At 36.9% G+C, this 14,271-nt stretch overlaps 1 protein-coding gene across 1 annotated transcript in view; it reads right to left on the bottom strand.

Annotated features, from left to right (window-relative positions):
* Positions 1 to 267: 267 nt before the first annotated feature.
* Positions 268 to 14,271, bottom strand: part of RAB11FIP2 (RAB11 family interacting protein 2) — a 31,556-nt gene continuing 17,552 nt past the window's right edge. The window contains exons 4-5 of the mRNA XM_033149547.1: positions 11,219 to 11,264; positions 268 to 4,657 (exon numbers count right to left, since the gene is read on the bottom strand). Of these exons, the coding sequence (XP_033005438.1) occupies positions 4,430 to 4,657; positions 11,219 to 11,264 (274 nt within the window). The 3' untranslated portion in view covers positions 268 to 4,429. The remainder of the gene's footprint in view (positions 4,658 to 11,218; positions 11,265 to 14,271) is intronic.

The following is a 14,271-nucleotide window of genomic DNA, read 5'->3' as shown; positions in this document are numbered from 1 at the left end:
AATGAACTGAAATGACTTGCTTACTTCATGACTACTCTTTTTGTTTTCTTACAAAATTGCTGCTTTTATCCATTTTTTCAGGTTTATGATTGAGAAGCTAAGTACAAATTCTACTCTCAAAAGTCCCATACAATTTATGCCACCCATTTGCATCACTGATCATCAAACTTGTATTAGTTAATTTTTCACAGTGTGAATATTACAAACCTTGAAGTGGATTTTAAATCCTTGCTGCACTGAATAATTTAGAATGACCAGACAAATGTCTGTGGCTATGGAGTGCACAGTAGCATTTTATTGATGTCTGACATGCAACAATAACTGGAGTGAATATCTAAAATTAAGATTACAATTTTGATCAAATAAAACATGTTCAAGTTTACAAAAGCAATCAAAATGATAGTTCATGCATTTCATCATTCTATATATACAGGTGTCACATAAGAAGTGACTTTTAATTTTGGAAGGGGAAAATGGGCACAAATGATTAGTCATTGCACAAAAACAAAGGAACCCTCTTTTATCCAAGACATGCACATATCTTTTGTACAGGTGTTGTAAGTCTCTAGTGCAGCAACTTATTGTACTAAATACAGTTGCAACCAATCAGAACAGAATGTGCTGTATTTGCTGCAGATTCCCGGAACATAGAAATGCTCTTCAGCCATTAATCATGTGAAAAGGGACATGTACAAATGGGTTGTGGAGATGTGCATGTGGTCCCACCCCATTGCTGCACTACTTGTGTCTGCACACAAATTCAGCTGTAATGTAAGCACCAGAAGAGCAGTTTTTAAAGTCACACGAGGAGCCGCCATGAATAAAGAAGGTTCTCTTCTGCAGGTGTCACAGCTGAGCTCCTGAGTAGCAGGTAACAACTGAAGAGGCCTATATTCTACAGGACTAAATGATGGCCAACCGAGGCACCTTAATTAACAGATATCAATCTGAGAATCTTCACCAAAGAAGTCAATCAGTTAAAGTGCTGTAACTGTTGCATAATACTGCTGGTAATGGTACCTAAATTTAGAGTCAATTTGGACACACATAAATGGGGATGTCAGAATTCAAGTCATGCTTCTGCACAACCTGCTTCTCCTGCTCAGCCCTTAGAACGCCTGGGAGAAAAATATTTTAACAGAACCCACAACAAACTTGTTTGGTCTATCAGTGCTGTAATCCTCCATTAGTTGCTTGGGAGCAAAGAATTTTGACATACAACAAACATATTTTAAAATACATACATTTTCAGTTCTTCCACTTCTACAGCTTTTAAGGACACATGGAGCTCAGCTTATGGGGAAAGGCTTAGCCTAAGTTACATTAAAAAAAAATAGTTGTAAATAATATTCCACTGCAGCAGTAAATATATTTTAAGACATACGTTTCGTTTTTAATTGAGCAAAGAGCTTGGGGTGGGACTTGGGAATAACGGTTCGTTAAAATGCTTAATTGAGGATATGACCCCATTCATAAAGCGCTCAAATACAAGGCAAGGTTTTAATAGCTGGAACATTACAACTAGCCCTTGATTTACAGCAAACAACAATAGATGTAGCTAAGCATAATCTATGAATAAGTCTACATTCATTTGAAAGTGGCAATCAAGTTCAACATAAACATTTAAAATACAGCAGTGAAAAGTAATATAATACTAAACATTCCTTCTGGTAGTAACTTTTCACTTGATAGCTACAACCCTAAGAATGGCCTTCATATACTTTGCAAGAAATGCTAGCCATTCTGCTCTTAGGCGGTGCAATTTGAAAAGGAATAAAGTACAATTGCCAAAAAGCCCTTCATGCTAATTTTTCACAAGACAGAGAATAGAAAGATGGGTAAAATGTGGGCATTCCCAATACTGTCCATCTTGGTGATGAACTGTACGTGGCATGAAAGGGTGGGTTTTGAAGCTCCTAAAACAACTCAGCAGAAATTGTTTAATGTTACAGGTAAATAAAAAATATTGGGGAGCAGTGTTTTATTATAAAATGAATATTGTATATAGTTTAAATAGAAACATAGAATCTGAAGATATACAAATACTGGGGTGTGTTCTCACCAAAGTTATTCTCAGGCCAGAGTTGCCTTGCAAATTGCCGAGGTTGTACAGGAACAACCACCCTCCTTTCATAAGCAGCATCTCCTAATTTCTGCTTGTAGCTGAACCTTTGTCATTGCTCCTAGAAGCATATATTTGCATAGGACAGCTCTGTGCCTACCCTATTATTTCTGTGATACTGTAGCTCAGAATTGCTCAGAGAATATGGATCAGTATTCAAAATTATATTTCCAGTAGTCACTTTTGTCACAAATTATGAAGAGGTTTTGTTGCTTATAAACACTGTATTTTTCTGTTTTAGCTACAATAATTTTACAAATGTATTTGCCATTTTTTCTGATATTTGCACTTAAATATTGGAAATAAAAAGGTGCTTGAATTCACCTATAGATCAGATCGAAAGCACCTGAAAACCCCTCACAAAATGTTAACTAAAGTTCTTGTTAACCCTGTATATCAGAAAAGCTTGATAGTCAAAACAGTTTGATCTTTCACATTAAGATGCTAACAGAAGTAACTCGAAAGGTGATTGAAAATAAAAGAGTTAATAATTAACATGAGTTCAGAATTCTGTGGTTTATACTCTTCTGTTGTAACTGAAGAATGCTCACTGAAGACACATAATGAACTTGCATATGACGGAAGTGGCCCTGTAATTTCCAATATCATGGATGGTAGTCATTAAGTATGGTACTTTGGATCTGCAAGCTTTAAGTGAGCAATGGAATTTTAAAATACATTCTGGTATAAATGATGATGGTAAAGCATCTATTTCAAACACAGTAGTTAACCTTAAAACACAAAAATAGCTTAGAATATGCTTCCTTTGGTATTCATCTAAGGTGAAAGTAAGTAGACTTACAGAAAAAAGATCTTTGTGTTCTTCTAAGACACAGTACCAACATTTAGAGTTACTCATGTATCAGGAATGACGAAATTGCTATAGGAAAATGGAAATTAATCTGTCCATGGCACAATATTCTGCTTAATGTGGCTGAGGATATTCAGTAATAGAAACACTCCCTTTCCATCATCTTCTGATGACAGCTCTGCCCTATTATTTTAGTTAAAAGAATGTTTTGATTAAGGAAAGGTTCTTGACATGGTATCAACAAAAAATTAGAGCTATTTCAATTAGTATTCTTTATCAGTCTAAAAGGAGGGGGAGCCCTCTCTACGTCCATGTTTGAGAAATGTAGATTACAAGCAAGAAAAATGAAAATATGAAAAGAAAAAGAAACCCTCTTCTTAACACCTCATGTACCTTCATGTAAGCAAACATTCTGATTAAAGTTTTGTATAAAGCAAATTAAAACAACTCAAAGTTTTTATTACTGGTATAGCAAACTATCTTTCTCTTCATGGCAGTGCTTCCCATTAGAATCGCATGTTGCCACTTTGCAACAGGCACACAACACTATACACAAATGTCACCTAGTCAAGAGACATGCTTAACCAAATACATCTATCACTCTTAAGTGAAGGTCAATATTTGATTTGGACACAGAATATAGTACTCAAGAAAAGAACAACTCCCCATTTTAAAAAAGCACTCTCCTAGATTGGGAAAGACAAGCGAGCACACAATTTCCATTTCCCAAATTTGGCAAAAGCCAAGGAAAAATGTAAATGCTGACATGTCCATCAGCATTATCTCCCATAATTCATATAAACTTTCAGAAAATGAGGTATTCATTCATCACTTTCCTATGCTTTCTTTACTTAATGCATATTTGCATGCCATATCCTCATGTTTAGTACCCATATCAATTTTAATAAATTGCTACTTGCCATTTCAAAAGCCCATGATTCTTATTGGGCACAAATGCTTCAAATACATTCCATCCAGGAACCATTGCTGTCAGCATCCTTATGTAAAAACACATGACACTTCCTCACTGTTCATCCTCTTCTGGTGATTCCTAGTCATAAAATGCTAACAATAAAATCTCACATCTTCAGATTTTCCTTCGTGTTTAGAGCTGCAAAACACATCCCGCTTGTGCGCATACACATAGACAGCATGCTGTAACATCAAAGAGACTGATTGAAGTGAAAAATAAATATTCAAGTATGTGTCTGGGACTGTATAGTGGTATACAAGTTACTACAAATATTTTTTAAAAAAACAAAAGACGGCTGCATGTAAATGTTAAGAGGAATGTTTCATAGCAAATGGAATTTAAATCTTACTTTTCCAAAAATGTTAAGCAGCTCGTGTGGGTTGCCAGTTTTGACAATACTAATCAGTATTAGGAGAAAAACTCTCTCAGGATGTAAAGAGTTAAAAAAGGAAGCTAAGATATCAAAACATTGAAATAAGCAGTCCATCCTATTAAAGAAATACCATCGGGTGTTGGCACTGGCTTAGCTTTTAGAAAATTTGCCAGCTCGTCGAGAAGGTTCATATGGCACTCGGAGAATACTAGGAGTTTCTTCCATTACTCGCACAAGAAGATTGTCAATATAGTCCTCAAGTTCACGAATATGGGTGTCCTTCTTCTTCAGTTGCTCTTTGTGTTTCACTAATTCTTGTAAGACCTCTTCATGTGTAAGGTTACGATACCCTGCAGCAGCATCAAATGGATTTGCATCCTAGAATAAAGAGAGGTGGGGTTTATTTTAGGGGGATATTACAGAGCTTCAAACATCACAATAATACCAGTACTAGTACTAGAAGAGAGGATGTGAATCGGAAACCACATATAGCAACTCCTTTCCCCTTTGACATAGTAACTGACTAGCACAATAACAGCCTATTTACATAAAGAGGAACAGAGAAATGCAGCTTTGGTACCTTGAACAAGCTGTTTATCTGGTTCAGCTAATGCATAGCTAGATGATTCATCAAGTCAAACATTTTTATGTATACCCTGTAAACCCATTTTTACAATGCTCAAAATTCATGCTGGCTTAGAAGTGTAATATGCCAAATTCTTTAAAAATGTGAAAAGTATAGTCAAATATTGTCTAACCTAACTCCTCCTTCCAGCCATTAAATACTGGACTGCAATACATCAGGCACTGATGCTGTGTAACTCTCATGTTCATGGAACATGAGGATAACATCCAGTGGGTCACAAACGTCATGAATTAGTGAGCAGTTTGCTGTAACAGAATCCCAGATTCTCAATACCTCACGAATCATTATACAAAGAAATGCTGAAAGAGCACCAGAATATAGTAATACTGCCTCACTAAATTACATATCCTTTGCACCAAATGGACTGATATGGACTAAGGACTTGATTCTTAGGCTACACCTACCATGTGGAGTCACTGGAAATATTTCTACTGGGTGGTCAGATCATCTGAGAATATTCACTACAGGGATCTCCCACTGTGTGTAGTGCAAGCTTTACATGGTACTTTGTAACCCATGCTAGCATGAAAACTACATGTAAGTTATTTCAAGTGTTTGCCTGGTGTATTTCTGTGTGGTTTAATTGGAATAGGCTCTGATAGCCAGGACAACAACTGACAACACCACCTGTGCCAGCACCCCCTGTACTGTTTTTCAGTCAGTCAGTTCGCCATTATACAGGAAAACATGGGTTGAACCACTGGTTGACAATTTTCCTTTTTCTAACAACGATTATGCTATATAATGAAGTCAGTCTCAAACAAGATCATTTCTGATTTGTGAGCATTTGCTTATGTATAGTTTAATTCATTAAGCAATCACAGTCCCAGGAGAATATTGCAACCATCAGAATGATTTTGCTGATTAATTCTGGCAGCACTTCAGTAAGAAAGGAAAGAGAAGTTGCAGCAAAATATAAATACTGAGGAGTTTATAGTACACCAACTTTTCAAGCTCTCACTGTTGGTCTGTAGCAAAAGCAGGAGCAGATTGTAATTGAGATCTAAGGGAAACAGGCCTCCATCTGGGACCCACAGTACAGCATTATTAAGTGAACATTTCTCTGGAACATTTCCCACTTTCCTGGCAGAAGATGCTGCAAGGGAACCAGTCTATATTTGAAAAGAATCCAAAACGATTAAAATGGATAATAGATGTGGTTCAAAAACATTTCTTGGTTGCTTCCCAACAGTGAGATAATTCTTTTGCACTCTTGCTTTTTAATGAACCCAGGCTCTATTTTAAGACTTGTCTGCAGCTATCACTTTCTATATTTAAATAGCAAGTTATGGACAATTCACATATGCACATACCACTGATCACTCAATAACCTGTGGCTCAATGAGTGAACTGCCTCCTTTGAGAAGTATTGTATTTGTGGTTATGTTTGGTATGGTGATTTGTCTGTGATGACCATTTCACAAATGCAAGTCATCATTTGAAGTTGCAAGTCATCAAATCACAAATATGTATAAAAATACTGTTGCCTTTTAAAAGCAGTTAAATTAGTATCAGGAACACAAAATAGGGTTTTTTTATTTAAAAGTGTAACAGCCAGACTCATCAGCACTGTCAGACAAACAGAATTGGACAACAGCTCTACAATAATTTGCCAGATTCCGTAGTTGCATCCAAAGCACTTAGGCAGCTGGATGGCCAATGAAGAACTGACAACTGAAAAACCCCTGTTTAGTTGAAAGCTTGCTGAACCTTCTGAGTCCTAGCTAGCCCCAATATATCACCCCAATATATTTATCTACTGGCCTCTTTAAATCTCACCCCTTGCCCTAATCCTATGCTTGGAAGAGAGAGAGAACACATTCCTCTGTGCTCCATTTTTCCTTTCTTTTGGTAGCTTCTCTCTGCCACTTTACATGCCAAGCCTCGTCTACCATGGGAATGTGGAGAACGGAATTGTGTAAACCAAGGCATATCCAAAAACTACTGTTTGAACTGCCTTTCTTTCACAACTCAACCTTTAGGAATGCAGCCAAGGATTTATGTAGCTTCTTAAGCCTTGTTTGTCTAATTACCCATTCTAGTCCTCCTGTGTCTGTGATACAAAAATCAGAGCACTTGGATTTAAGCAGATTTCAATGGGACTAAATAGTTTATGGATCAGGCTGCTTATGTTCCTTTTCCAGACTGCTTAATGTGTGTTGCAACGTTTGAACAAAGTAAGAAATATACTACAATTATGAGACAGCATTTAGCTGGAAAGAAAGACCTATTAAAACTGACCTACAGGGCTACTGATGTTGCATACAGAATTTTGAGCTAGCCTACAAAATAAAATTAGAAACCCACAACACTGATGGACAAATTTAATTGATTTACAGTCCAATCCTATACATGTCTACTTTGAAGGATTCTCCTCTAAGTTCAGTAACTTACACCCGGGTAAGCATGTGTTGAAGCTGTGGGTGGGTGGAATTTTTTTAGGGGGAAATTGAAATATATGCAGTACTTGTATCCCTATCAAATCTATATATGTTTCACACCACGATGACACCCATAATTCATAACAACATATACAATTGTACAATCTGATAAATTTATTATATTTTCGGTGCGATTCTATGGATGCTTATTCAGACTCAATCAGTTTAGTGAGGCTTAGCACTGCAGCCTCAGAAGTAAGCATAATGAAGTGACAGAGGCTGTGCTAAAAAAAACTGTGGGGGTGGATCCCTGGAAAAAGCAAACATTCTCTCCACCCCAAATTTCCCCAGACCTTGATAATAACTTGGATAATAGCATAGAATGGAAGTATTTTTAAAAATATAAAATTAGTGTGTAAAATATAGCTGATTAGAAAAGGCAAGTTAGCAAGCCAGTATAAATGTTACATGTTAAGACATCAGTCAACTTTTACATTTTTGAGCTCTTGATAATAACTGTAAGCAGAATAATTTTTGACTGGTTTACACTTCAGTCAACTTTCCTTTATCAATTACCACAATTAAGAATATTTACATCTCGAGGTAGTATTTTGTAGATTAATGTGTTTAAGAGAAACTTACAATGTGGTAAGTTTTTGTCTTGAAGGGTTTGGATAATCAAAAATGTGTTTGTGTATACGCAAACTAAAAATAAAACCATATTTGTAAATGAAAGTAAGAAAATCTGACATACTTCTAACCTACAAAAAAGCTAGTAGCAGGCTTATAGTTTTTAATTATATATTAAACCCCAGATAGTTCTGTGTGATGTATCTTTAAGATGTTCATTTATAAAACAGACCATATGATTATTTCAAGTAAAATGGTCAAATGCATTCAAGTGCCATAGCTATTGAAAACTGTACAATTTTAGTACTTAAAGTAAAATGAAAACATGTGTTCAACGACTGAGGACAAATCTTGCTGGAAAATAAATATTCTGCTGTAACTTTCTAAAAAAACAACAACAAAAACTCCCACAGACTATGATACCTATCATTCAGGAAAGAGCAAGGAAAAGGGTAAGATTTCTATATGTGTAAACATGTAGAGAAAGCCTTGATAACCAAATATTATTTGGGTACAAACTGATAGTCAAAACTGCTGGAAAATGGAGAGATAAAATGACAACTTGGCATACTTTGATCATCTGTTTATTGTTCTAATGAGGAACTTTGCTTTGGGAATATCATCTAAACCACTTTCTCATCTTTTGTCCTACTTGCTTCATCTCCCTTTCAGTTCCTAATTAGGCTTTAAAGAGCTCTTGCTGCCCCTTCAACTGGCTATTGCTCCTGTTTAAACACTGTGCATTCAGAGACAGGTGTTGGCATCACCAGAGCACAAGGCATATAAACTTAATTACCAAACACCACTTCCAAGGGAATAAAAGAAATAATTCATTGGAGGAACGTCATTTAAATTACTTCAAACTACTTACAGAATAATCTTACAACATTTGAATTTTTACAATAGTTGTGTTTCAAACTTACTGTATAAAAACATAATCTAACTGTATTTTGCTCAAAATGAACTGGGCATCAACATTGCAAGTAACAAAGGTTAGCTCATTCCTAGAGAGGAACAAGTCCAAAACTGGATTATTTTATCACCTTTAATTTCTCTAAGGAAAACTAATTGCTTTCTTTAAAAAATTCTTTCACTAGCAATTTATTGCATAATGTTGGCTGTTATCATTAAAATACATAGAAGCCAATTAAGCATTTTCCAGACAATATACTGAAAACTATCTCTAAGGCTGCAATCCTACACACACCTACTGGCAGTTAAGTGTAAGCCACAATGAATTCTGTGAGTGATATTAGTCATACTCAGAGTAGACCCATTTTAAATACCGGTAATTGATTTAAATAGGTATACATTGTGTGTGACTAATGTTGGATATTATATATATATATATATATATATATATATATATATATATATATATACACACCGGTATATATATATGATATGCCTATGGACTTAGTTATGACTAAATTTCACTAGAATACACCCCAAAACAAGTTAAAACATTTTTTAATGAAAATATTACCTAACTCATAGAACAGGCATGAGCACTAGTATATTTCTAAAGCAATGGGAAGGGTTTTGTTTTGTTTTTATTCTCGCCACATTAGCTATTCTCCTGACTTTTCAGAGTCAGCTGAATATTTTAAAAAAGAAAAGATTATACTTTGTGAGCATTTTTAATCATCATGAGAGTTCATTTGTTATTTGTATTAGCAATCTTGATATATTTACTCATCAACTTAGCACACTCACTTTGTTAAATCCTCCTAAAACATCTCATAAAGTTCCATAGGATTTGGAATTGTGAAAGACTAGTTGAGTTCATTGTCTTCCAGTAAATCTCTTCCTTAAGAGTGTGTATTCCACTGAGCAGACTGAATAAAGACTATTGCTGCAGCTAATTTATTAACCATAACACCATTATGGTAATGCATGATGACTGCTCTTGTTGTCTCAGTTAACATGACTAAGAGACTGGAATGACTTCCCTGCAAGGAAAAGCTGAAGAGATGTGGCAGTTTATTCTAGAAAAGGGAAGAGCTAGATGTGGGAGGGACATGGTAACTGCTCCTAAAATTATGGATGAAGGATTTTATTTTTCTTTCATGTAAGGAGTGCTCACCTGCTACAAGGGGAAGTGGGGTTATGTTGGTCAGCACACCAGCAAACCAGTCAAACACACTGCCAGCTGCATGTTAAGCAAGTATGTGAAGAATTCCTACATGAATTCCAACAGACATGTGTACAACTCCTCTACATAAAGCTGGATCCTAGGTCAGTCATGATTTCACCTCCCACCTCACATGCATGGAGAACACCTTCTCACAACAGCTGCTGGGGTGTGTGTGTGTGTGTGTGTAGCTGGTTTAGAAAATCCATGCTCCATTTGCTAGAACCAGTGGTACCTCGGGTTAAGAACTCAATTTGTTCCGGAGGTCCGTTCTTAACCTGAAACTGTTCTTAACCTGAGGTACCACTTTAGCTAATGGGGTCTCCCACTGCCACCGTGCCACCGCCATGCAATTTCTGTTCTCATCCTGAAGCAATGTTCTTAACCTGAGGTACTATTTCTGGGTTAGTGGAGTCTGTAACCTGAAGCGTCTGTAACCCAAGGTCTGTATAACAGCAGAACTAGATCACTACATTACATTGATTGGCAGCCAGTTTAGGACAGACAAAAACGTTTATATAATATAAATAAATATGCCATTACCATAATCTACTTATACAAACCTATGGTGTGATCACACTTGAAAACTGCGTTCAGTTCTAGCAGCTTCATTTTTAAAAAAAGATGTTGTAGAGTTGGAAAGGTTGTATGGAGCAAGACAAACCAAGAGACAGTATGCCTTTGAATGCCAGTTGTGCTAATGTCCTTTTTCTGGGCTTCTTATAGGCATCTAATTTGCTACTGGGAGAACAGAATGCTGGACTTTGATGACCCAGCAGGGTTATGTTCTTATATAATTAACAGAAACTCACTACCACACTAGCTTTGATTGTGGTTGCTAAATTGAGTCAACATGTTCAGAGGCAGTAGACCTGCAAATATCAGGTGTTGGGATGAAAAACAATGTAAGACTGCCTTGCTTATGAGCTTCTTAGAAGCATCTGGCTAGACACAGTTAGATGCAAAATGCTGAAACACCCTTGGGCCTAATTCAGCAAGGTAATTCTTATGTTTTTATATATAACACAACAAAGTAAATATTTATGACACACTTAAATAGGGTTAAATAAAATTTACCCTGTTTTATTTTAAAACAACAACAACAACTCTCAGACATCAAGTGGAGTATTGATAAAGCAGTAACTTACCACAGTTTTCCTGAGGTCCTCGATATGCGCAGGATTCACATTAAAACTATGGAAGCAAAAAAAATTATATAATAAATTCCTTTTTACTTTTTACTTTGTTCATATACAGGTAGAACAGAATCACCTTCAATTCCCACCAGCAGCCTTATCACCCACAAAATAACAGCATATAATGTTACAATCAGGTGTGCCGCATCACTGTCACTGAGGAAGTCTTTATTCATTACAATCATACATGGGAGCGGAAGGCAGGCAGAAGTGTGTTAGAGAGTTTAAATGCTAGTGAAAGTCACATGTAATCCAACTGTTAACTTAAAGAAACCCAGTGGTGAGTGGTGGGTGTACCATTTTGTGATCCCTCCTCAAAACTCAGTGACCCCGCCTGCCACACTTGCAAACTATTGTTGTTTGCAAGGCACTAAGTAATGACTTGCTACTGTTACATGCCAAATATGTCCCAAACAAAACATCAATTATACATGATTTGACCCTGCATAAGGGAGCTGGCACAACTTATATTACTGAGATCTGTGAGGAAAAACTAGGACTAAATTTCTCCTAAATGTGCCTGATAAGTAGGGGGACTGGTTTGCTACGATCTATAAAGATTTGTTCTCCCATTCTAGACTTGACAGTCAGGACTGAGGACTCTGTTAGAGGTACCATTCACTACACTGCCCAATAGTGTTCCTGCATGAGCTGACAGAGGTGGCATGTATCTGGTTTGGTGTTGAGGACTCCCATGATGTAGACTCTGAAGGACTTCAACCTCCTTGCCAAAGCTACCTTCACAGTCACCACAACAACCATGGGGCAGTCCCAGTGTGTCATCAATCCAACAGAATGACACAAGAAAAAATGGTTATTTTCAAGCCTACTCTTGTGTCAGTGAAGAAGCAATCCTTCCCAGCCGCAGTTGGATCTTCAAAGCACCATCCAACAGGGGTGTTCTGAAACTCATTCAACAAAATTTTACTACACCAATGGGCTTGCCTGAAATGCCAAAATGAAAGAAGGAAAAAAAGTTTTAGCAAGCTCTTCAGGACACCAATGAGGCAGGGCCTACCCTGAAATTCAGGAGTCCGTCGTTGGAGGAGACAATTAACAAGCTGACCTTCATTCCTACTGTATAGGAGGGGCAACCAGGAAGGATGAAAAATTCATCCCTCCACTTACCAGAAAAAGGGATTTATGAATCAATATTATTATTATTATGAAACTGTACTGACTCCACCAGGGGTTGCATTTTTAAATTCAATGCATCATCAACTCTAAATTGCAAGAAATAGTTTCTTAAGAGCTAGCAAACAAGGAACAGTAGATAATTTTTCCTAGTTCTCTCAGAATGACTATGGGAGAATTCACAGGGACATCTCTAAATATAAAAGCCTTAAGATACGTTTTGGCACCTCAGACACACTCCTTGGTATAATTACCACTATCTCTGTATTGCTATTAATTGTGCAACTGCAATAATTATAAGATGACTTACATGCCTTTTTGAATCTCAAAAATAAAAACGCCCTCATAGAACATAATTTTCTAAAACAGTTTATACAAGAAGCAAAAAGTTGTCCTTATGAAAGGCAAGGTTTTAATTTTTTTTTAATAAAAGTATGAGTTGCTAGGATCAAAAGATTATAAATTTAATTGTCACAGATTAATAGCCCCTACAGTTTGGTATGTGTTGGTAGATCCATTTCAACACTTGCTGTTCAAACATCTAAATAATTTGTGTGTCCATGACATTCATTTGACTTTGTACTTAAAGATCTGAAAATCAAGATTATTTCTTGCCAATTCTTAAAACCAATACATTTTAATCCTTTTGTAAGGAGGCTATTGGAACAGCCTCAGTCTGACCAAGGTAGAATAGAGAGGGTCTATTACTTCCCTTGACTAGGACACTGTACTTCTTTTCAAGCAGTCTAGAATAGCATTAGTTTTTTTTCCTTTCTTTTTTGCTGCTGCTGCAGCAGCAGCATCACACTGGGGACTCATGTTAAGCTTGTGGTTTACTAAGACCCCCTATATTATTTTCACATGTATACTGGCAATCCAGGTGTTCCCCATCTTATAGTTGTGCAGCTGGTTCTTCTTGCCTAAATGTAGAACCTTACATTTGTCCCAACTGAAATTCATTTTGTTAGTTTGGACCCAGTTCTCCAAACTGTTACGGTAATCCTGAATGTCAGTTCTGTCTTCTACGGCATTAGCTAGTTTGGTGTCATCTGCACATTTGATGAGCATCCCCTCAATACCTTCATCCAAGTAAATAATAAAGACACCGAACAACAGTGGGCCCAGGAGAGAACCCTGTGGCACTCCAATTGTCACTTTTTTCCAGGATGACAAGAAACCATTAGTGAGTACTCTTTGGGTTCAGTCAACCTGCTACAAATCCACCTAACAGTTACCTTGTGCAACCCACATTTTACCAGCTTCTTTGAAAGAATATAATGGGGGACTTCGTCAGAAGCCTTACTGAAATCAAGATAAACTACGTCCACAGCATTCCCCTGATCCACCAGGTTTGTAACTCTATCAAAAAAGAAAATGAGATTTGTCTGGTATTATATATTTTTTTGAGAAACTCATGCTGGGTCTTAGTAATCATAGCATCTTTTTCTAAGTTCTCACAGACTGATTGTTGAATTAACTGTTGTAGGTTCTTTCCTGGTATTGATGTGAAGCTGACTGGTTGGTCGTTACCTGGGTCCTCTTTTCCCCCCTTTTGAAGATGGGAACAACATTTCCCCACCTCCAGTCTGCAGGGATCTCACTTGGTCTCCAGGAATTCTTATCAGGCCCTGGAGATGTGAAGTCATTTAAAGCAGCTAGGTGTTCCCTTACCACCTCTTTTCCTATCTATGGGCTGCAGCTCCCTCCTTGCATCATTGATTCTGTTGGGCATTGCTTTCCTTTAGAGTGAAGACAGAGGCAAAATAGGCGTTCAGCAGTTCTGCCTTCTCCCTGTCACCCAATAGCATTTCTCCATCATCCCCATGCGACGGACCTACTGCTTGATAGTTCTTCCTCTTGCTTCAAACATA

The sequence above is a fragment of the Lacerta agilis genome, chromosome 5 (genome assembly GCF_009819535.1).
Source record: "Lacerta agilis isolate rLacAgi1 chromosome 5, rLacAgi1.pri, whole genome shotgun sequence".
NCBI lineage: Eukaryota > Metazoa > Chordata > Lepidosauria > Squamata > Lacertidae > Lacerta > Lacerta agilis.
Note: the sequence above shows the minus strand (reverse complement) of the source record. Positions and strands in the feature narration are given on the sequence as shown.